At 42.8% G+C, this 24,962-nt stretch overlaps 2 protein-coding genes across 2 annotated transcripts in view; both read right to left on the bottom strand.

The window, feature by feature from the left end:
- ptgdsa (prostaglandin D2 synthase a) overlaps positions 1–24,962 on the bottom strand; it is a 90,982-nt gene that overhangs the window by 34,611 nt on the left and 31,409 nt on the right. The window lies entirely within an intron of this gene.
- fam163ba (family with sequence similarity 163 member B, genome duplicate a) lies at positions 2,501–6,690 on the bottom strand. Its single transcript, XM_053645948.1, has 2 exons — positions 6,598–6,690; positions 2,501–3,035 (listed from the first exon to the last, which is right to left on the bottom strand). The coding sequence occupies exons 1-2, from the start codon at positions 6,688–6,690 to the stop codon at positions 2,616–2,618; spliced, it is 513 nt and encodes a 170-aa protein (XP_053501923.1). The 3' UTR covers positions 2,501–2,615.

The following is a 24,962-nucleotide window of genomic DNA, read 5'->3' as shown; positions in this document are numbered from 1 at the left end:
GAGAAAGAGATCTAGCTTCATCAGATAAAGATAAGATTATTAAGATTATTATTATTATTATTATTATTATTATTATTATTATTATTATTGGCATCTTATTGTATTCATTTTCAGTAGAATGTTTGTGTTATTAATTTGGCATCCTGCTGGATTGTCTTAAAATAATCTGATTCTTTTTTAAATTGTCATGACGACTCCTGCTGCTGTGTGACATCACGTCACACTTCTTCGCACTGGAACTGCAGAGATCACGTGGTGATTGTGTTTAGTGTATTTGCTCACTCCTCCACGGGAAGGCCACTGTGCTTCATTTGATTCGTTTACTGCCTTTATTCATCGGTTCGTCCTTAGTGACGGCCTGGTCAGGGGCCGCGCCGGTTTAAACTAGGCTACTAGTTTGTGAAGTTCACGCAAGAATAATCCCAGGCGCATGTCCAGTTGAGCGCGGTTATGAACTTGAGCGACATAGCTGAGGTTGAGGAACTGTTAGAGCTGTCTGCTTCTGGGGGTTTCCTGTTATTTGCGTGCGCGTGTGTGTGTGTGTGTGTGTGTGTGTGTGTGTGTGTGTGTGTGTGTGTGGACCGGGTGAGTTCCCGACTTTTCCATGTTGGACGTTGGGTTCCGAGTACCGTGGATTGCAGCAATAATCCCTATACGGATCCGGATGGTTGTTGCACTGAATAGATCCAGAGAGTGCCATTGTGCTGCGTATGGATACGACAAAACCTTCAGCGAAGTGTAATGTAACCGGAACTACTTCTTACTGCAACGCTGCAGCGTGTGAACGTTGGAAAAATAGACAAAAGTCCATAAGAATACATTTGGGAGTAATAAGAGGATTTTTCTCTCTCTTTTATTCAACATTAGTTCAACATCTGCACTTAGATTTCTGTTTGCAGTGAGTTGTTTTTTTATTAAGTTTTTTCATCTCATCAAATTCTCGTCTGTGGGCTGAAAATGAGCAATACGAGCCACTACTATGTCCAGGGTTGCCAGATCTGCCGTTTCCTGTTTAATTGGTTTACTTTATTGTTTTTATTTGGCTGTGGGTTGAGTGGAAACGTTCTGCGTACGATAATTATTAATGTTTTGCAGGACGAATACGGATCCTGGAGTTTCATGGTCATTAAAATGATTTTTATGTCATTAACGGGTGAAATAGCAGGGAAATTAGGCAGGTTTGTGAGCGGCCGGTTTTCCAGTTCCGGCTTGAAATGTTTTTTCTTGATTTTTGGGTTGATGATCTGGCAACCGACCACCTCCTTAATACACTTCATACACATTATATAATCTCAGATTTTCTCCAGGTTTATTATCAACATTGTGTTTATAGTTGTACAGGTTAAAACGTGACATCACTTCAGGAACATGAAACCCAAAAATAGCAATAATGTGCAGCAATGATTATACATAATAATAATAATAATAATAATAATAATAATTTCTAATACTTACTAATTTCTCCTAAATTCATTGCACTTGCTTGTCTCACCTGGCCGAGAGAGAGAGAGAGAGAGAGTGTGTGTGTGTGTGTGTGTGTGTGTGTGTGTGTGAGAGAGAGAGAGAGAGAGAGAGAGAGAAAGGACACCCAGTACGACTACATGGTGCTTGCAAAAGTCAGATAGTCACCATTAGGACAAAATCTCACTGTTGAACCTGAAAAGAATAAATAAGAAATATTAAAAACGACTTGTTTCTGTAACTCGGGGCCTTTATACAAAATAATTCAGAAGAATAAGTCAATAATTTTGTCTTTTATATGAGCACTGTCGAAAGAAGAGCAACACACACAGTCACGCTCATAATAAACCGATTTCAGTCCGTCAGAGTTTCAGAAAGAGCGACTAGCCCTTATAATCCGAGTCCAAGCTGCGTTAAATCTTCACGCTGCGTTCTGGAGTCTTTCAGTAATTCCCGCGACCTCGCCGACCTCGCGCTCCTCTTCATGAAGAAAAGATGAAAATGTTCCGGATAAACCGTGCATTATTCAACAGAAATAGAAGAAATACTTTCTAATAAGAGAAAGATAAAAACATCTACCTGTTTCTGGATGAACACGCGGTCATGGAAATCGCAGAAATTAAAAATGAAAGTCTGTTTTTCTTCTGTTTGTTTTTTTACATTACATTTATTTCAAATATTTTATTGCAGCCCAAATTAGAGCTTGTGTTTTCTCTTCGGTTGGTTGATATATAGGTTTTTTTCGTTCTTATTTTACGGTATAATCTTGACAAACTATCAACCATCACTTCTAATCCTCACACACACACGCACACACGCACGCACGCACGCTCACACACACAGACGATACAAAAATGACGAGTTCAGTTGTATGTACAAAACAAAATGATGTCGACCGTTTCGCTTTTCTGTAATAAAATGAAACTCTCCCAAGCCCTTTTTTTTTCTTCACTTCCCCAAACGGCAATATTTCATTTGATCATTTTTTTAAAACATTTCATCTTCGGACCTTTTCATCTCGTCTGTTTGTGTAGTAAAACTTTATTACGCTGCATCGAGCGTCCGGCGAGCCCGAGCTCCAATCGAGCGTCCATATTGGCCTGTGTTTGGACCTCCAGGCCTGCAGGGGGCGCAGGTCAGAAGCTGTCCGTGCGCTAGACGTCGGTGCTGATGCTGCAGCTGCGTGTGAACATCTGTCTCATGGTGACGGAGCGGTTCAGGTTGAGCTTGTGGTAGTTGGGGAGCGGCGTGGGCAGCGGCGTGGGCAGGTCCAGGTCATGCTCCTGGAAGCTGCGGAAGCTCAGACGCTCGCCGCCGTTCCTCAGGCCGTCAGGCTGCTGCAGGTAGAAGGGCATGTCGTAGTGCGTGCAGGACGGGCAGAACGTCTGCGAGCGGGTCAGCTTGCGCGCCGGCGGAGGGGGCGTGAACAGGGCCGGCCCGTTGGGGGTGGGTGCCGCGGGGACGGCAGGAGCCAGGATGTTGTGGTTGGAGTGTATGGGCGGCAGACGAGACGTCACGGCAAAGTCAGGCTCCTCCTCCTCCGACTCGGACTCCTCCTTCTTACAGCAATAATACTAAAACACAATAAAAACACAGGAATTCAGTACACACACCCTCCTTAAAATCCTGGACTGTGATTGGTCGTCAGGTGGTGATTAGTCCTCTAGAACAGCGGCTCTGACGGTAGCGCAGGTTTATATTAACGCTCTCGCTATGATACGTTATCGTTTCTATAGCAACGGTGTCTACCGTCTCTCTGCAGAACCCTAAAATAGAACCCAGGCGTCGTTCTTCATACGTGGATTACTGAGGCAGCGGGACTGGAGTGTTGTTGATTTGACATGATCCTAACAAAGCTTCAAAGCTGTTGTTGGACTCGTTACTAAGACAACGAGCTCAAACGAGATCAGATCACACGTTTCGGAGCGTTTTATGAACGCGGAAAATTATGCGCATGATGTAATAGGAGGATACTGGGTGAGTGCTGAATCGGGGTCATCGTCACACGTCCTCAAATTCATTCATTTTGAGGATTTTAAGTGCTGCCGTGAGGAGACACGGCGCCCGGGATCGGAACAAATTACAGCTGGAGCTGACGCGTGTTTATGAATCATAAAGGTGGGCGGCAAGACCAAAATATCTTCGCAATATTTAACATGATGTACAGGTTTCTAACAAACTGCCAACAAGACAGTATTAACAAGTAAAAATGATTTTTTTAAAATTAGTTTTTTTATTTGTCTCCAGAATGAAATTACTCAAAAAATGAAAAGACAAAATTCTAAACGTGAATAAATTCTAACATTCAATAAAATCTTAAAGATTTAGTACAAAATCTTAACATCAGAGTCTGTAATTATTTAAAATAGAAATTACTTCGAGGAAAAAGTCCATCACGATATCCGCATTATCTCAGGAAAGCGTATCGTGACGTAATTCATCACGATAATCCTTATATCATCATCGTATCGTCCCGGCCCTACGCGCTGATCTGAGACAGTGCCGTTTCCCTCCACAGCATCATTTTAGAGATAATGGAAATGTTACAGAGAAATGGTTTTATCTGGGGGGGAAAAGAAAACGTGCTGAATATTTTATTCGCTTTAACGGCGTACAAACAAAATGGACGCCGTCCGGATGGAAGAAGCGTCACGGCTAAGAGTCACGCTTGGTCTCCTTTCTTCTTCTTCTTCTTCTTCTTCTTCCTGCTGTTTATAATCACATTTTAAATGTAGAAATATTTCATTTCAGTACGCTTGAAAACATGTTTGTGTTTACAGAAGTTCAGAAATGTATATCGAGACACCTCTGGAGAAGATCATTTCTAAATTAATGCGCCTTTAACCGTGTTGGAGTGTAACCATGGCGACGGATATAAATAACTGTTTAGTCTAAGCCCGTGTTTCCTCTTTGCAATCACGCTTAGAAAAAAATGAATATTAAAAACGGAGAATGCTGCTGTTCGTGAGGGATAATGAGCCTCGGGTGATAACGGAATGGATTAAAGGACGTTTAATAATAATAAAAAAAAAAGGGGCAAATCCACAGTGCGGAGGAAAAAATTAGGATTATGTCAGGGCCTCATTTGTAGTGAATAATGAAAGCTGTCGTTGGTTCACCTTTAATTTAATTCATCCGATCTGGAAATAGTTAGAGTTTAAGGGGTGTTAATGAGAAAAAGAACTCAATATCAGTGAAAAGTGTGTGTGTGGGTGTGTATGTGTGTGTGTGTGTGTGTGAGAGAGAGAGAGAGAGAGAGTGAGAGAGAAAGAACGAACGAGAGAGAGAGAAAGAGGGAGTGGAGACACTGCAGAACACATGAAGCCTCCATCATGCTAAACTTCCCAAAACGGTTCTCCTGAGAAGAGAATTGTCTGCTACATGAGGAACTAGTGATGTTCGCAAACGAGTCGATTCTTTGAGCCGGCTCTTTTAGGTGAGTGCTGGGAGTCACTCGCAAATGAATCGACTCTTTGAGCCGGCTCTTTTAGGTGAGTGCTGGGAGTCATTCGCAAACGAGTCGATTCTTTGAGCCGGCTCTTTTAGATGAGTGCTGGGAGTTAGGTGAGTGCTGGGAGTCATTCGCAAATGAGTCGATTCTTTGAGCCGGCTCTTTTAGATGAGTGCTGGGAGTTAGGTGAGTGCTGGGAGTCATTCGCAAACGAGTCGACTCTTTGAGCCGGCTCCTTCAGGTGAGTGCTGGGAGTCATTCGCAAACGAGTCGATTCTTTGAGCTGGCTCTTTTAGATGAGTGCTGGGAGTTAGGTGAGTGCTGGGAGTCATTCGCAAATGGTGTCGACTCTTTGAGCCGGCTCCTTCAGGTGAGTGCTGGGAGTCGTTCGCAAACGAGTCGACTCTTTGAGGCCGCTCTTTTAGGTGAGCACTGGGAGATCTTGTTGGTTTAAAAAAAAAATTTATTTAAGGACACAACAACTACATCAGCCTTTGATATCTGTGATTCTGTAATGCACTGAAAAAAAGAATCTAATGAACAGCTGAATCATTTTGCAGAGTAACGATGTAGAACCAGTGCATGTTAAGATGTGTTTATGCAGATAAACGTACAGAAATCTTTAAAATTGAACTTGAGCAAGCGCAGACATACTCTAGTCAGATTAATTATGCAGTGCCTTGCTGTAGATTTGAAGAAACAAAAAATAGGAGTCGAAAGAGTCGACTCATTGGCGATTATTAGCCAACTAATCTGATTCACTGAAAAGCATTGAAATTGCTTTTTAAGCGTTCAAACTGAGGACGTGCCCGTGACATCGAGGACGTCTGCTCGTCCTAAAATAAAGTCTGCGATCTTTTTAGAAAAGTTGTGTTTAAACGTTTCCATGGCCTGAACTAGACTTGCACCAGATTTACAAAAGTTTCACTGATTATCTTCATCCTCACAGATTTCCATTCAGCCACACCCACAAAACTCCGTAAAAGGCCAGAAACCTGAAAGCGACAAAATGACAGCTAAACAGTGAAAGAGCGCCTCCTAATCGTGGCGTGTGCTAACGCATCCTGCTTTTACAGGGCGCCGTTACTTTTCTCCCGAGTGTCTCAATTTATGGCTTTGTTTTGAAATCGTTCTCTCTCAAGTCAGTAATATGAAGTGATTGTATTTCACAAACAAAACGTTCAATTACGTTGGTGTGTAACTGAAATAAATTTAAACGTGACTGCGTAATCCGTATGTAAAACCGCAGTAACTCATCGCCAGTTATACAGTTTAAACCCCATCCGTCGAGGTTCACGTTAGCGGAGCTCCTTCTGTGGAAATATAACGAAAGATCACTCATGAAGTCCACATTTCTGGAGTAAACGCCCCTGCAAACAATTCCCGAATAGATTTGTTCGTATCCAGAGCGATAAACGAGGCTAAGCGTACACAACGTGTTCTATCGGAGCGATCGCAGCGGGAGTACGGAGCTGTCCTTGGCGAGCTGGAAATGTGACCCGACATGTTGATTGCGAAGGCTGTGTGCGAGAGATAGAGCACTTAAACTCCCTGGGCCATGAGGAGACGGCACTAAAATACAGCGCTACACGTTTATTACGACGGGACGGAGATGATTTTACTGCAGTACAGAGAGAGAGAGAGAGAGAGAGCGAGAGAGAGAGAGTGAGAGCGAGCTGACTTACCTGCAGTCTACAGTAGCACAGTACTGCAATGATGCACAGTAAGATTACTGTAGCTAGAATCCCGCCTGTGATGACCACTGTCCCGGCTGTCATTCGAAACGCTCTCCATCAACACCCTGAGAGACGGAGACAGAGACAGAGACACACGGAGATGATGGTGAGAGATTCAGAATAAACGTCTGAGCACAGCAGAGTGTCCTTGTGATCGAAAACCGGCTCTTTATCATTACACGATTCACTCAAAAGATTAAGCCGTGCACATTTCCTCCTCCGCCTCACACAGCTCAAATACCACATGAGCACACGTGAAAAGAGCCTGAGGCTGGAACAGGAAGTGATGCGGGATTTAACGGAGCGGTTGTGGCGTGATCGAGAGCCTCGATGTCGTCCACAGCCGAGAGATTAGAGAGAGAGCACGGCTCGGTCAGGAGGACGGTGGAGAGATGGAGTGATGATGGAGTTACTCAGTAGGTCATGGCTAAGATAGTGTGAGTGTGTGTGTGTGTGTGTGTGTGTGTGTGTGTGTGTGTGTGTGTGTGTTCAGATTCCTAACCCTGTTTTAGCACCTTCCTGCAATGATCACGTTGTTTAAGGAGCCAGTTGAACACCTTCTCTAGTCACGTATGATTTGTCTCATCATTCCATCGAAGTTATGTCTGACCCCGAAACGAAACGAACACGACCCTAATCAGTTCCGCTCGCAATCGGATCGCGACTGTCGGGATGTCCGCCACGCTCCTGCTCCGCCACGTCGTCGTCATCAAAACGGAGAAGAGCGCTTGCTTGTACGCTCTGTACGGTGGTTTCTAGCGGTTTAAACGATCCCACAGACCAGAAGAGACGGAATCGGCGGTGTTGGCGTGCACACACGGCGAGGAGGCTCGTCGAGGATTTCTCGTTCACTCTCGGTGCAGTTTATAAAGGTTGAGGTAGACGCCGTGCCTTTCAGCAGAACTGCGACGAAATCTTTAAATGTGTTTTTTTCACTCTTAGAGAACTGGTATGTAGGATGTAGTTTTCGGAACTGTATATAATTGAGCATGTGAAGGGTTTTCCCAGACTTCTACACACACACACACACACACACACACACGAGATGGGAGTACACCAAATATATAGACTCTACTGTAAAATATATACGTTTAAAGTGTATCTTATTGTAGTATATTATAGTCAAACCTGGAAGAAAAGTGAAAGTCACATGTTTCATCACTAAATGTGGATTAAACCCAGAGGAAGAGGTTTCTGGGGAAATGGAAACGACGCACGCCGTGTTGTACTGTTACGAGGAATTCACTAGAGCTGATTATTATTATTATTATTATTATTATTATTATTATTATTATTACCTGTATGGAACTGCATGGAGAGAATCTGTCTTGCCGTTCGGTCTCCACGTCCGTGGACTCCGTGGACTCGGGTAAGTGTGAGTCTAAAATAATGAGCGGTACACAATCATGGCCTTTTTTATGCTGTGAATCCTCACTGGACTGATATATTTTCGGTCTGAAAAAGAGGACGTGTCTGGGACAAAGAGGACGTTTCTGGGACACAGAGGACGCGTCCGGTCTTCCTAAAATAATAAGCACAACCGGGATGCTTTTCCACTCCGTTTTGTACCTGAACTGAATATTTATATATTTATTAAGCACATCGGTAACGTAAATCAGTAGTGTACAGTACAGAGATCAGAAATGAGGTACATAATTACACTGAAATATTATTATTATTATTATTATTATTATGAAGATTATTGTATATTAATATGAGGTTTAACTATTTTGAAAAATGTCTATTTATTTTAGTGTCTACATAATTTACTTTAAACACACAGAAAAGTTTTCTTTCGGTGACTGATTTGAAGATTTAGCTCTCGTTAAGTTGAGGATTAAGCCCGTTTAATCGCCGATGGTCTGATTTTAGGAAACGGCCTAGCTTTCTTCGCAAACTTTCTCTTCAGAACGGTGAAATTTTTGCCAACACTTCAGCATTTTAACTTCCTGCCGTTTAGACAGAGCTGTGTGTGTGTGTGTGTGTGTGTGTGTGTGTGTGTGTGTGTGTGTGTGTGTGTGTGTGTGTGTGTGTGTGTGAGTGAGCTGTATCTGTCTCAGCCAATATGCCAAGCTGTCCTCGGGTAACTCGTACCTGCCCAATGGAATCGAATTATAGCGTCCTAATCCGATTCATCGAGCGGCCAAATGTAATCAATAGTCCTGGGTTGGAAATGAAACAGGACTGTTGGTTTTTATTAGATCCTGAGAAGATGAAGTGCGGAGACAGAGCAGCGTGAACGGGAAGGAGGAGAGCCTGCTGGGTTTAAACATTTGGGGGGGGGGGGGGGGGTTGTGGGAGGAGTCACGGCAGGAGTCACGGCGATTCCGTACGAACAGCCTCTGTAGTGTAATTTTGTTATTTTTCTTTTCTTTTTTTTTAAAATAAAAGCGAAGGCGTTTTAGTGAGGTTTATATTGTGTTTATAAGAGACGGGGTTCCTTTATCGCGCTGGACAGGAATTTATTCGGAAATAGTTCGCAGGAGCGTTTACCCAGGAAATGCGGGGTTTATGAAAATCCGGTTCGTTTGTATTAATGTTCGTCTCCTACGTGTCTTTCCCGAGTTTATTTCAATTTACGTCCAAGATCCACTTCAAATCACACAACTGTCCGAGTTACTGAGATTTTATACGCGGTCTTTTATAAACATTCATTTTAATGAACATTTTCGGCTCAGGTTTTGTCTTTGCATGTTACTGACCTGAAAGAGAGCAATTCAGTCAGGAGCAAAGTAATGGCACCCTATACTTGAAGATGTGGCGTACTCTGCGCTCTTTGCCTTTTATGGAATTTTGTGGGTGTGGCTAACTCATCTGGGCTGTGGACGTACCTGGTGATTTACATCTGATTGGCGTTTAGCGTGTGAGTATGAAGTAAATCAGTGACACTTTTGTAAACCTGGCAGGAGAAATAATTGTCTCGGCTGGGGCACGACTGCTGTTCTATACTGTACGACTTAAAATACGACTTAAACTTATTACTAAAAGATTAAGAGATGAGGCTCGATGTCTGGCGTGTCCTTTGATTTATTTCACACTCGTGTACGCTAATGCGGATTTAGCATCGGATTGAAGCCTGCAAGCTAGCGTTAGTTTTCTGAATAGCTGGCAGTTAATCAGCGAATGAAATTCCGTGCGTGATTTTAATTAAAAGCCGTGTTTAAGAAGAACAAACGTGTCAAAATGAAGATAAAATTCTTAGCAGAATATCATGAGAATCTTAACACGTGACAAAAAGATTAAGCAATTAGCATTCCGGAATTTAATATCGGCCGATTTAAAGAATCCGATCCGCATTTCCAGTCACACACACACACACACACACACACGACTTGATGAACATTCATTATGGCGCAGGCAGATGCAGGACGTCTCTCCCACCTCCCTGAGGGAGAACTTAATTACATCTCTGTGTGGAGTGTGTTGATATAATGCGGCATAGAGCATTCATTATTTACCACACACACACACACACACACACACACAATATTACTGGTGACATTTACCATATTACTGAATGGCTCTGTTCCACAAAGGTGTTTAAAAAGTGATCATCTTTTCATTTTGTAGCTTATTTTCCCCCCTGAAGTGTTTTATTCCTCTTATACCACACCAACATTTATCATTCTTATTTATTACTTTATTTCCAGTTATTGTTAAATATAACTCCTTTTCCACTCATTCCCTCACCAGTCTCTCTCTCTCTCTCTCTCTCTCTCTCTCTCTCTCTCTCTGAATAAAGCCAAAAAATAAAATGTAGCTTGTCACGTTACTGAGAAACCAGCAATGCACATGTTAAATGCTGAAATAAATTAAACATCACTTTATCAATATATATATATTTTTATAAGTCAGTTTATGTGGAGTCTGTCGTGCAGTTCCCTGCGAACGAGGTGTTGCTATAGAAACGATATCATCTATCTGTTGCATATTGAACACGAGAAGCGAGAGATTGTGTTAATGGCAGGGAGTGAGGCGAAGATAGGGTGCCAATATTTAATTCTTAGTTTAAATAAACAGTGTTGTTCGAATACAAGATACAAAAAGCTTCAATATAACAAACATGAGTAGCGCTTTTGTGGAGAGTGGGAATGGGAATGAGAATGGGAATGTGAATGGAGTGAGAATGGGAGTTGGAGTGGGAATGGGAGTGGTAATGGGAATGTGAATGGAGTAAGAATGGGAGTTGGAGTGGGAATGGAAGTTGGAATGGGAATGTGAATGGGAGTGGTAATGGGAATGTGAATGGAGTGAGAATGGGAGATGGAGTTGGAATGGAAGTTGGAATGGGAATGTGAATGGGAGTGGTAATGGGAATGTGAATGGAGTAAGAATGGGAGTTGGAGTGGGAATGGAAGTTGGAATGGGAATGTGAATGGGAGTGGTAATGGGAATGTGAATGGAGTGAGAATGGGAGATGGAGTGGGAATGGAAGTTGGAATGGGAATGTGAATGGGAGTGGTAATGGGAATGTGAATGGAGTAAGAATGGGAGTTGGAGTGGGAATGGAAGTTGGAATGGGAATGTGAATGGGAGTGGTAATGGGAATGTGAATGGAGTAAGAATGGGAGTTGGAGTGGGAATGGAAGTTGGAATGGGAATGTGAATGGGAGTGGTAATGGGAATGTGAATGGAGTAAGAATGGGAGTTGGAGTGGGAATGGAAGTTGGAATGGGAATGTGAATGGGAGTGGTAATGGGAATGTGAATGGAGTAAGAATGGGAGTTGGAGTGGGAATGGGAGTGAGAATGAGAATCTGAGTGGGAATGGAAGTTGGAATGGGAATGAGAATGGGAGTGTGTGTGTTTCTGAGTGAGTGTGAGACCTGCAGAAGGTGCAGTGATGCAGTGTGACGGCTGAACGGAACGCGGACAGGAACGCAAGCTCGCCGCTTCTTTTGGGTCTCGGTGAGAACTTGTGTGTGTGATGAGTGGAACGGAACAAAATGGATACTGATGCTGCAGGGATGAATTAACTCACACACACACACACACACACGTTCAGATGGTCTTATGTTCACGTGCCATCAAGGTGCCTCTTGGATATTACAGGGATTAAATTAAGCTTCGTAGCAAAGTTGATTGACGAGGACTGCTGACGTGGAAAATATTACGATATTCAATCACCGAGTTCCGTCATCCAAGAACCGTCCACACGGATATGTTCTCCGTTTTCAAAAACATTCCCACAGAGCATCTTTTTAAAAAATACCATTTTATTTATTTAAAGAAAATCTAAAATATTGTTTTTATAGCTGACAAATCTGTAAACATTTAAATAGATCATTTCAGATATTAAGTTAGAACCAAAAAGGAGAACCCTTCCTGAGGTTCTTCAGAGAATCATCTATTTACTGCTGCTTCAAAGAACCCACAAACGGTTCTTCACAGGAGACATGTTATCATTTAAAAAAAAAAACCAAAGTAAGGTTCTTCAGAGCGACGCCTGTCAGGAGAACCTTTTCCAGTCCCACAAAGAACCCTATAGAGTTCACTTTAACCTGTTAAGGGATGATACCTTCAAGAACCAAAACACTGCTCTGAAGAACGTTTAATGAAACACTAAGAACTTCTTTAATCTCCACAGAACTATACGGCTCGACTCAAGAACCCTATACAATGATAAATGGTTCCTGACAAGAAGAAGGTTCTTTGTAGAACCTGAGGTGCTGTAAAGAACCATTAAAGAACCTTTATTTTTAAGAAAGCTCAATTGTTGGGAATGAAATGCATTCAAGATATTCGGTATAGGAAAATAAAAACCTGCTTGGCCACTCCAGCGAGAAGACGAGCACTAATCCGTCTTAAACACCGGGTCTGGGATAGAGTTCATCAGTTCGGCGTCGCGGGAAAGTCTTCAGGAGAGTAAACATGATGAATACCAGTTTGCGTAACCGGATGACCTCAGAAGAACCTTAATCTCTTTACATGAGAACCAGACAGTCATAAAGTTGTCCTTCATCAGCGAGTCGTCATCGTCTGAGGGCAGAAACACCACGGGCACAGATTTACTCCCTACACAACACCAGCACACGCTGGAGATCTGGGGCTGGAAGACAATAAATCACGTTTCCTCTGTGTGTGTGTGTGTGTGTGTGTGTGTGTGTGTGTGTGTGTGTGTGTGTGTGTGTGTGAGATAGTTGCTTCCAGTCGTTGCTGTAGTGAAGACATTAAGGCTGAGTGATAACAGGGCTCTGTGTGCTGATGTGTGATGAGAGTCTCTCACCGTGACTGAAATCCGTTCGTCGATGGCCGGGTCACGGGTCACGGGTCATGCCACCTTCACGCCACATGACAAATGATGTCACGTCACCATGACAACAGGTCTGAGGTGTCCAGTGGGAATCGTTCGCACCGCTGCACGTGTACATCCGGACTAAAGCCAGGCGTCTCTGCGTGTCCTAAACTACAGTTACTGGTGACGGCGTAAAGCGCTCAGGACAGAATATTCTAGAAGATTCTTAATGTAATGGTTTTCCAGTAGAAGAGACATAAAGGCTGAGCTGTGTGAAGGGTTGAGGGGTTGAAGGGTTGAAGGGGGCAGTATGATGTGACGTCTGTACTGCAAGACTTTGAGATAGAAACCCAATAAAACTAAAATACCGTCATTAAGGACGGGCGAAATGTAAATAATAACCGCGTGCGAGTTGATTATTTTCCTCTAACGGCACGTCCCTGAGTGTTTTATTTCTCTTACACCACAGCAACTTACCCACATTTACAACTTTTATTAATAAAGAATGACACCTCATGCTTTTTATCCATTTATAGTTACATTTAACCTCCATAAAACGAGTGAGTTCCTGTTCTCACTGACATTATAGCTGCTATAAACACTCGCTCCCTCACCATCCCTCTCTTTATTCCCTCTCTCTATTCTCTCTCTCTCTTTATTCCCTCTCTTTATTCTCTCTCTCTCTATTCTCTCTCTTTATTCCCTCTCTCTATTCCCTCTCTCTTTATTCCCTCTCTCTATTCCCTCTCTCTATTCTCTCTCTCTATTCTCTCTCTCTCTTTATTCCCTCTCTCTATTCTCTCTCTCTCTTTATTCCCTCTCTTTATTCTCTCTCTCTATTCTCTCTCTCTCTTTATTCCCTCTCTTTATTCTCTCTCTCTCTATTCTCTCTCTTTATTCCCTCTCTCTATTCCCTCTCTCTTTATTCCCTCTCTCTATTCCCTCTCTCTATTCCCTCTCTCTATTCCCTCTCTCTATTCTCTCTCTCTCTTTATTCCCTCTCTCTATTCTCTCTCTCTCTTTATTCCCTCTCTTTATTCTCTCTCTCTATTCTCTCTCTCTTTATTCCCTCTCTTTATTCCCTCTCTCTATTCTCTCTCTCTATTCTCTCTCTCTCTTTATTCCCTCTCTTTATTCTCTCTCTCTATTCTCTCTCTTTATTCCCTCTCTCTATTCCCTCTCTCTTTATTCCCTCTCTCTATTCCCTCTCTCTCTATTCTCCCTCTCTTTATTCTCTCTCTCTTTATTCTCTCTCTCTATTCTCTCTCTCTTTATTCTCTCTCTCTATTCTCTCTCTCTTTATTCCCTCTCTTTATTCTCTCTCTTTATTCCCTCTCTTTATTCTCTCTCTCTTTATTCCCTCTCTATTCTCCCTCTCTTTATTCTCTCTCTCTCTTCTCTCTCTCTTTATTCCCTCTCTTTATTCCCTCTCTTTATTCCCTCTCTCTTTATCCTCTCTCTTTATTCTCTCTCTTTATTCCCTCTCTCTATTCTCCCTATCTTTATTCTCTCTCTCTTTATTCCCTCTCTCTATTCTCCCTCTCTTTATTCCCTCTCTCTTTATTCCCTCTCTCTTTATTCCCTCTCTCTTTATTCCCTCTCTTAATTCCCTCTCTCTTTATTCCCTCTCTCTTTATTCCCTCTCTCTCTTTATTCCCTCTCTTTATTCCCTCTCTCTTTATCCTCTCTCTTTATTCTCTCTCTTTATTCCCTCTCTCTATTCTCCCTATCTTTATTCTCTCTATCTTTATTCCCTTTCTCTATTCTCCCTCTCTTTATTCCCTCTCTCTTTATTCCCTCTCTCTTTATTCCCTCTCTCTCTTTATTCCCTCTCTTTATTCTCGCTCTTTATTCTCTCTCTCTTTATTCCCTCTCTCTCTTTATTCTCTCTTTATTCCCTCTCTCTTTATTCTCTCTCTCTATTCCCTCTCTCTCTTTATTCTCTCTCTTTATTCTCTCTCTTTATTCCCTCTCTTTATTCCCTCTCTCTTTATTCTCTCTCTTTATTCCCTCTCTCTATTCTCTCTCTCTCTTTATTCCCTCTCTTTATTCTCTCTCTCTCTATTCTCTCTCTTTATTCCCTCTCTCTTTATTCTCTCTCTCTATTCCCTCTCTCTCTTTATTCTCTCTCTTTATTCCCTCTCTTTATTCTCTCTCTTTATTCCCTCTCTTTATTCTCTCTCTTTCTCTCTCTTTATTCTCTCTCTTTAAGTTAATAAGACGAACCCCCTGCAGAAATCGAGAGACAGTAGTGAAGTGTAAACTCCTCTGTGATGAAGAGCTTCACCTCTGACTGTTCCACAGCGCTGACACTGGAGACTCCTTCCCTACACGTCACATATCAATTATTATCTTTAACCTGTTTATTATTATCATTGGTGCGTGCGCCGTACAGGTCCCCGTGAACGAGCCGTCGCTATAGAAACGAGAACGCACCGTATTAGAGCGCGCGCGTTAACGTACACAACAGTTTCAACAGAAACAGCTTCTGAGCGTTTCGTCACGTTTCCTTCTTCCTGTTGGGGATTTGTTAGGAAGCTTGAGGGGAAAAACTAAATGGCATCAGAATGCAAATTCATCCAAAAATGTCCACAAGTACGGCGTCTAGACGACAGACAGCAGAGCGTCTGATTTAGAAAATCCGTCTTTGGAGCCTAAACCCTTATTCATGCTGGCTTACAGCAGAGCGATAGCTTTTATCTGCTCTGATCTTTCATATCTGAGGTAACAGAGGACATATTTTACTGCACGTGGACTAAAACGGAGCCTCACACACACTCACACACACTCACTCACACACACACTCACACACACTCACACACACACTCACACGGCGCCCACAGAGACTGGGAAAGTAAAAATAGAGTTGCACTTCAATACAAAATTCAAAAGGGGATACTCTGTTCTTATGTAGATGTTGTTGGGGTCTTGTATTCATCAATGGAGTGTGTGTGTGTGTGTGTGTGTGTGTGTGTGTGTGTTGTGCATTTTTATATTACTTTAAAAGTATGTAGTGCTTATAGGATGCTTGTAGATATTAGTAAATGTACACGTGTGATGCTATTAGGACGCATTGTTTGCTAGAACGTTCTTTCAGCTAGCGAGTATACAAAATAAAGTTGTAAATCCTATATTACATACATTTATATACGTTTACATTCCGTCTGTTTTTTCTTACGGGTTTATTCTGTAGTAAGGTCACCTGTCAATCAACTCTGGTGGGCGGGATCAGCTGTTATCGTTGCATGATTTATCATAAATATCGTCAGGCAAACATTCCGTCGTGAAGTCCATGTGAAATAATAGAATTGCGTTATTTCTGCTATTAGTTTATTATCGCCGAAACAGAAAGTGGATCGAATTTAATGGAAAAATAAAAACGTTATTAATAACATGTGCAGGGAAACGTGACTTTTCAGATGTTGTATTAAACATAAAACGCTATTATATTATATTCGTATGGTCTTATGATGTGCCTAAGCTGGAACATAGCAATCATGACCGAGCTGTTTTACAGAAAATTCCTTTAAGAACATTTAGCTATCCAGTGAAGGTTCCTCGAGGAACCGTTTATCTACATCCTGAGTGGAACGCAGTGGAAAGCTCCGGTCTGATTCGTTTCTGCTGAAATGATCTTCCACCTTGAGAAAGTCGCTGAAAACAACCCAGGAGTCAAAAACAGCAACACGACACGATGATCTCATCCCTCAGTCGTCTCCTCTAAACGCCCGACGGTGTGAAATGGATCTCGGTGCGTTGTTCCACCGTCACGCCTGCGGAAACGGTCTGCCTTCGGCGTGGACGAAACACAAAGCCGGCTCTCGGTCATTCAGATCGAACTTCTCAGGCTCGCAGTGCTGATGCAGGAGCTCTGCCCCTCGGGTTCGATCCGAACGGATGTGACCGTGGCGGCTGTGATAGCGGGAGGAGATACCGGATCAGCGCTCGCAGCACGGAGATCCATCTTCACGCGTGGACGGTGTAGAGACATGTTTGTATCAAACTCCGTTCAAATCTGTTCACGTTCACGGCCTGCGACGGCGCCGGGCCGCGGACGCCACTCGCGTGGCGAAGACGCACGACCGAGAGCTGAAGTGTTGAAGCGTTATTTATATTTACTCCACAGTGCTGCTGAATTCTGGATCGATTCTCCAGAACAGCGGCTCTGACACTAGCGCAGGTTTATATTAATGCACGCTTTCTAATACCTTACCGTTTCTATAGCAACAGCTCGTCACGAGGTCTGTACCGCGGACGCTCCACGTAACCCGTTACAAAAGGCGTGTAATTGTTGATATGGTGAAGCTTTCTGTTAATATAACATTAAAGGAAGGAGTCTCCAGTGTCGGCGCTGTGTAACAGTCCGAGGAGAAGCTGGAACTTTCAGTTTCCCACGTCTTCATCACAGAGCTTACACTTCACTGTTTCTCACCCTGTTTTTAACTTCGAGAGAGAATCAAGAGAGAGAAAGAAGAGAGGGATGGTGAGGGAGCGAGTGTTTATCGCTGCTATAACGTAAGTGACGACGGGAACTAACTCATTTCACGGAGATTAAATGTAACTATAAATGGATGACGTGTTGTTCTTTATTAATGAGTAATAAATTGTTGGTGAGTTGCTGTGGTGTGAGAGGAATAAAACACGCGGGGACGCGCTGTTAGAGGAAAATAATCAGCTTCAGGGTGAGGACAGTAACTCCACTTCACCACACCACTACACACACGTCTACGTTTTGTCTCTCATTTGAAGGTGGATTTTATTCCTATTAAAGATGGAAGAATAAAGAGATTTTAAAAGAGACCAATCAGTGATCGGCACCATTTCTAGCTCCGCCCACATGTTCCTGTTCAGTGGAAAGAGGAACCAAAGTAGTAGAGGCAAAGTCAGTAGAGGCACTTACAGTATGTAGTGGAAATGACAAGAAAATGTGATGAGATCTCGCAGACTGTCGTGTGTGTGTGTGTGTGTGTGTGTGTGTGTGTGTGTGTGTGTGTTTGCCAGCAGCGCAGCGATGAGCTTTGTGGTCGCTCCTCTCTGAACATGTGAGGCTGTAAAGCTGTGTGATGAAGCGATGTGTCCTGCTGTGGAGAACTTCCTCCTCGCGCCAGCTGCATGCGACGCTGTGATGTTGGCGATTGCTGAGGGAGCACCGGCGCTGTTACCAATTTAATTTATCAGTTTAGGACAAGCGAAACAGAATGCAGGCCAAAAAACTGCCTGCTGCTTTAATAGTCTCTGTAAGATGCAGGAGATGAAAGCTGAGAGATAACGAACACTTGGTGTCAGCACGTCCTCGTGGGAAACAGGAGCGGACATGTTGTTTCTCCAGTCCAGGCACGCCGGCGGACGCTGAGGGTGACATGCCCTTGGATGAGGAGGCATGACAGCTGCTTCACTAACAGTGTGGGTGGGAATAGGGGGTGTGTGTGTGTGTGTGTGTGTGTGTGTGTAGGATTCAGAAACATGCTGTGGGTGGAAGAAGACAAGGAGGAGGCCGAGGAGGAGTAGACTGCAAGGGACATGCCTGGTTCAGTGGGTGGGGCTTAGCTATTTGCAGGCTCTATATCAAAAGAAAGGGGCGTGGCAGAATAAAAAGTAGTGGGAATATGTAAACTGACTTCATTTGTTTATTAGCTTGTAATCTCCCATCAGGAATTAAATGCTTTCATGTTGCATTTGTGGTCATGAAGGAGGCGTGGCCTTTGAGCCACTAAAGGAAGAAGGTGTGGCCTCTGTGCCTCCTAGTCCTGCTAATGGAAGAAGGTGTGGCCTGTGCCTCAGTCCCAATAGAGCAAGGAGGTGTGCCCATTGTCACAGTCTCAGTAAAAGAGGCGTGGCCAAAGTGGTCTCTTTGTCTGTTCCAGTCAAGGGGGCGTGGCCTCTCTGCCTCATATTCAGTCAGTTTGTCTTGTGAAAGAGTTGTGGTTTCTGCCCATCGAACCCTGTAAAGGACAAGGTGTGGCCTCCCCTCTGTGTGTGTTGGATACAATACAGGAAGGAGGTGTGGCCTATCTCTATGTCCAACAGAGGAAGGAGGCGTGGCCTCTGTGCATGTCAGTTTCAGTTTCTATTCGTCAGTGCTACTCGAGAACGGAGGTGTGGTCTTTGTGTCCGTCCGTCCCCAAAGCAGCCGTAGAGAGAGGTGTGGCCTCGATGCCTCATAAACCCAGCAGAGCACGTAGGCGTGGCTTAAATTAATCCTAAACTGTTTACACACAGAATCCCGTATCGCATCATCTGATACGGAAATAGTTCTGAATGACCTCATATCCACTCGTGGCAGTTTTTAAAATCCTCTTTCATACATCAGATCGTTGGTCGTGTATCGAATTCACATCACACGCTCTCAGTGGAGAGAGAGGAGGTCTGAACCGTGGAATAAAAGAGTTTCATTTCTGCTCTGAGAGAATTATTCATCAGAATCACTGATTTACACTGAGTGAATTGCTGACCAGAAAAGGGGGCGGGGCCTGAGAGTGAGGATTGGGAAGTGACCTTTAGATAAACAGAGATTAAAGTCTAAAAATTGTAACGTCATTCCTCAGAACGCAGGCAAAACACGATTTGTATGCGTACGCGTGTGTGTGTGTGTGTGTGTGTGTGTGTGTGTGTGTATATATGTGAGTGTGTGTGTGTGTGTGTGTGTGTGTGTGTGTGTGTGTGTGAGAGAGAGAGAGAGAGGCTGAGGGGGAGGGTGGAGGGTGTGGAGAAGTAGAGAAAGTGATGGGGGAGGAAAAGCAGAATTCGTTAATGTAATTATTTAAGAAATGCCCTTCCCCCTTTTCAGCATCAGCCCGCTGGAACCGAGAAGCTCGACCCTCACTGAGGATTATGGGAAATGAAGGTGTCATGAAGGCTTCTGTGTTTAGTGTTCTGGTGTTTCTTCTACAGAACGACTAAAATCACATTTCACATGTAGAGTATTTTTCTTAAGAGAAAGCGCTTTCCTCAGCTTGAACCTTTTCATGGAGGCTTTATAAACTTTGCTTCTGATGTTCGAATTGTTAGGAAATGATTATTTTAGCTCCTGATACATTTTGGAACACGAACAGCTTTTAAAATCCGTTCTCCCGTGTTCCATAAAGGCATCCTGAACTTTTTCCGATTCGAAAAACACAGGAACATCACGTCACGTCTGCTTTACCTTTTAACCCTAACCCTAACCCCACTGACTCTTCCCCCACGCTGCCGTGAGAACGTGCGCACTAAGAACTTCTCCGTACAGGGAAGTTTGTACGGATGACGAACTTCACGAACCTCGAATCTTTCAGGGGGTCAAGTGTAAAAAATCAAATAAATAAAAGTACAAAATCATGCAAACGTCTGGTCGAATCTCGCCGACTAATCACAGAGATTAAATCCAGTGTACAGATATTTGCACATTTCCAAGCTCAGGAATTTCCTATTTTAATGCTTATTTATGAATATTTCATTCAAAATGGCCGTGCGTTCCCAACTGACAAAACTTGTAAATATTTTGGACTTGGAAATTAGCGTTAACTTGCATTAATTTTGCAGAGGGATGTACAGAAGTAGGCGTGTGCGAATAACGAATCATTTCTGTGATCCATTGCATAATTTTGAATATACTGAATGCACAGAGAGAAAATGCGTTCACCGTCCTTCGAAGATATGACGAATGCACTTGAGTTTCCATTCGCATGGCTTTGCAATTCCAAGAACAAACCGGAAGTCACTTCAAGGTCTAACAGTCATCACCAAACTTCAGCACCACGGACAGAGCACATCTAGAGCTCGTCCTATAAAGAATGATCCAGACCAGATCTAGAGAGAAAAATGGTCGGGTCGGAGTGAGAGTGAGACTGCAGCTCCAGGTCTGTTTCCTGTAAATTAAACAGCTCAGCACAGTGTGAATGAGCTTCCAGGCTGTGGAGTGGAGTGGAGTGGATTCAGAGGCGCGGCAATAACCTTACAGCTGAGGATGGAGAATACGCATGAGAAATGTCACTCCTGAATTATATCAGTGTTTGTTTATGTCCAGGTGGAACTGACTGTGGTGGTAATAAACACTCGGAACTGTGCGGATTTATTCTTTTCCGCGCAGAAATGCAGAAAAACTACGCTTGACTACGTGCGCAAACTGAAAACCGGGCAAGTTAAAAAATAAATAAATAAATAAATAAAAACCCGACTTAAATAAACAGGTATTGAACTTACCTTCAGCAGCGGTGGAATGAATCAGATCACATGCATGAAGAAGCAGCGGCTTTGGAGAAGCTCATCCGGATCATGGATGAAATCAGAAATGAGGACTCATGGAGAACTGAGCGCCATGAAAGCCGCGGCGGTGTCGTTTCTCTACCCGGGAGAACTGTCGGGGAAATTTTCATCAAGAGCCGCACACGATGACTTCAACATCAGGGGGAAACGAGGCACAGGACGACGGCGAGGTCCGTGGACCTACTGCGTGTTCAGATGAATGTCAGAAATGAATCAGCAGTCGGGTTTAACATCCACCGTCTCTCTGGAGCTCCGGCTGCGGTTAGAAGCGCTCTGAGAAACTTAATAACGCGCCGAGCAGAGGAACAGATGTGCTTATGAGCTGCTTATGAGCTGCTTATGAGCCGCTTATGAGCCTCTGCGTCCGGACTCGACACAAGCCAAAGCCTTGAGTCGCAACAGAGGAGAAGAAATAAATAAATAAATCACACACCAGGGCTGGGTTGCCAGATTGTGGCGCATGTTTTTACAGAGATTTAAACTCCTCCCACAGTGAACTCGAAATTATAACCCAAGGAAAAAATATATATATATAAATAAATCGACTCATGAGAAAATAAGTTGTTGAATAAACCAACAACAAAGCTGAGTTGCTGTTCCCACCCTGACGTTTAGCCTATTATTATCCTCGAACGGTATGTCCCTAAGCGCTTTATTCCTCTTACACCACACCACAATTTTCCAATGATTTGCTAATCGGGAATTTCCATTTTAGGAAGGACCAAATCATCGTACTTTTATCCATTTATAGTTACACACAAAAACATGTCGGTTCCTATTCTCATGTACACCATTCCCTCACCACCCCTTTTTTTTTCACCTGGGGCTGATTTCTTTCTAGCCCAGACTGTACTGTAGATACTGCTCATCAGTGAGAGTCGTGTCAGTCAGGTGATCACGCAGAGTGACACGCCCCTTCGATCAGCAGGATGTGTGAAGTAATCAATGTGAACGAGGTGAATTTTTTAATCCGTTATTCTTTTTTTCCCCCCAGAATGCTTTGTAACTTTGTAATATCACCACCAACCTCACTGGAAACACACGTGTACATTTCAGAACAGATAGACTGAGATCTGTCCTGTCACGTGCTGGAAATGCCTGCTGTCACCTTATTTTATGTCAAATTATTAGTCAAGTTATAAAAAATGAGCGGAAATAGACAAACTGTGAGTTTAGAAAGGAAGAAAAGTGAATTCGGGTTAATTTCTGCCTGTAATGACCAAAAATGTATAAATTACATCAATCTGGCAACCTGTTGTGCTGCGCGGTCACACCGTCTGATCACGCGCACCGACTCTCCGTTATCATATATCGAAGCAAGTGCGCGCGCGCACACACACACACTTTGCAATTTCCCGGCTACCGTGATACTTCGCAACGCGGTTGTCATGGCAACTCCTCCACGCTCACCTGGAAGATATGGAGCAGTGATGTAACTAGTTAAATATTTACAGCAGCCACGAGTTTATCTTTACAGTTGTATAATTACACATTGCCCATGCGGTGTTCTGTGCAAAAATTCTGGCACCCCTCTAACCCCATCCATCACTGGAAAGAAATGATCATACACGCGTTACTGAACAGAGATGGGAGTGTGGTGGATTATTTTCAGTACAGAAGTGACCCAGACATCGTTGTGCGTATTTGTGTGTGTGTGTGTGTGTGTGTGTGTGTGTGTGTGTGAGTGAGTGGGTGGATCAGCTACAGCAGTGTTGTTGGGGTTTTAAACGGTCCACAAATCATCTCCAACAGGACAATTAGAAACTGACCGTGATGAAGGTCAAAAGACGATTAATACACCGGGAGTGTGTGTGTGTGTGTGTGTGTGTGTGTGTGTGTGTGAGAGAGAGTGTGTGTGTGTGAGAGTGTGTGTGAGAGTGTGTGTGTGTGTGTGGAAACGATGAGCGTTAATCTTTAGAAGCCGAGTTATTGTTATAACCCCAAAGTTAATTATTGTCCTATAACAGCACATCCCTAAATGTTTTATTCCTCTTATTCCACAGCAGCTTGACTTATTTATTTATTAAAGAACGTCACAACATACTTTTTATCCTTTAATAGTTACAGTTAATGTTGTGGAGTGTAGGCGAAACAGGTTAGTTCCTTTTCTCGCTTACGTTATAGCAGCTATAGACACTCGTTCACTAACCACTCCTCTCTTTATTCTCTCTCTCTTTATTCTCTCTCTTTATTCTCTCTCTTTATTCTCTCTCTCTTTATTCCCTCTCTTTATTCTCTCTCTCTTTATTCTCTCTCTTTATTCTCTCTCTCTCTTTATTCTCTCTCTTTATTCTCTCTCTCTCTTTATTCTCTCTCTTTATTCTCTCTCTTTATTCTCTCTCTTTATTCCCTCTCTTTATTCTCTCTCTCTCTTTATTCTCTCTCTTTATTCTCTCTCTTTATTCTCTCTCTTTATTCTCTCTCTCTCTTTATTCTCTCTCTTTATTCTCTCTCTTTATTCTCTCTCTCTTTATTCTCTCTTTATTCTCTCTTTATTCCCTCTCTTTATTCTCTCTCTCTCTTTATTCCCTCTCTTTATTCTCTCTCTCTCTTTATTCTCTCTCTTTATTCTCTCTCTTTATTCTCTCTCTCTTTATTCTCTCTCTTTATTCTCTCTCTTTATTCTCTCTCTTTATTCTCTCTTTATTCTCTCTCTTTATTCCCTCTCTTTATTCTTTCTCTTTATTCTCTCTCTTTATTCCCTCTCTTTATTCTCTCTTTATTCTCTCTCTTTATTCTCTTTCTTTATTCTCTCTCTTTATTCCCTCTCTTTATTCTCTCTCTTTATTCCCTCTCTTTATTCTCTCTTTATTCTCTCTTTATTCTCTCTCTTTATTCCCTCTCTTTATTCCCTCTCTTTATTCCCTCTCTTTATTCTCTCTTTATTCCCTCTCTTTATTCTCTCTTTATTCCCTCTCTTTATTCCCTCTCTTTATTCTCTCTTTATTCCTTCTCTTTATTCCCTCTCTTTATTCCCTCTCTTTATTCTCTCTTTATTCCCTCTCTTTATTCTTTCTTTATTCCCTCTCTCTTTATTCTCTCTTTATTCTCTCTCTCTTTATTCCCTCTCTTTATTCTCTCTCTTTATTCTCTCTCTTTATTCTCTCTCTTTATTCTCTCTCTTTATTCCCTCTCTTTATTCTCTCTCTTTATTCTCTCTCTTTATTCTCTCTCTTTATTCCCTCTCTTTATTCCCTCTCTTTATTCCCTCTCTTTATTCCCTCTCTTTATTCTTTCTTTATTCCCTCTCTCTTTATTCTCTCTTTATTCTCTCTCTCTTTATTCTCTCTCTCTTTATTCTCTCTCTTTATTCTCTCTCTCTTTATTCTCTCTCTTTATTCCCTCTCTTTATTCTCTCTCTTTATTCTCTCTCTTTATTCCCTCTCTTTATTCTCTCTCTTTATTCCCTCTCTTATAGTTAATAAAGCAAAAACAACGATGCAGAAACCTCGAAGCCGCAAAGAATAAACATATCAATCTTCATCAATCATCTTACATGTCATTGATTCCACACTTTTTTAAAAATGTATTTGTTTATGTGGAGCGGGTTCTGTACACGTCCTTGTAAACGAGCTGTTGCTATAGAAACGATAACGTGTAAGACCCTGCGCTGCCGTCCCTACTGCGCTGCTGTTATAGAGAATTAATCACCACCTTCTGACCAATCACAGCCCAGGAGTCAAGACTGCTGTTATGAAGCTCAGTAAAATGCTCCGTAAGTCACGTCTCCATTTCTCATCGAGGACCGTTTCCTGTCTGACTGCGTGATGGAGAGAGTTTACAGTCAACACCGGAGACGTAAATAACTCTCCTCTGGTGCTCGCTCTCTCTCTCTCTCT

The sequence above is a fragment of the Ictalurus furcatus genome, chromosome 16 (genome assembly GCF_023375685.1).
Source record: "Ictalurus furcatus strain D&B chromosome 16, Billie_1.0, whole genome shotgun sequence".
NCBI lineage: Eukaryota > Metazoa > Chordata > Actinopteri > Siluriformes > Ictaluridae > Ictalurus > Ictalurus furcatus.
This window is presented reverse-complemented; position numbering and strand designations above follow the sequence as displayed.

Excerpts from the sequence above, each read along its gene's own strand:
- fam163ba (XM_053645948.1), bottom strand. The coding sequence starts at position 6,690 with ATGACAGCCGGGACAGTGGTCATCACAGGCGGGATTCTAGCTACAGTA. Across the intron at positions 3,036-6,597 it reads TGTGCTACTGTAGACTGCAG|TATTATTGCTGTAAGAAGGA; the intron begins GTAAGTCAGCTC and ends ATTGTGTTTTAG.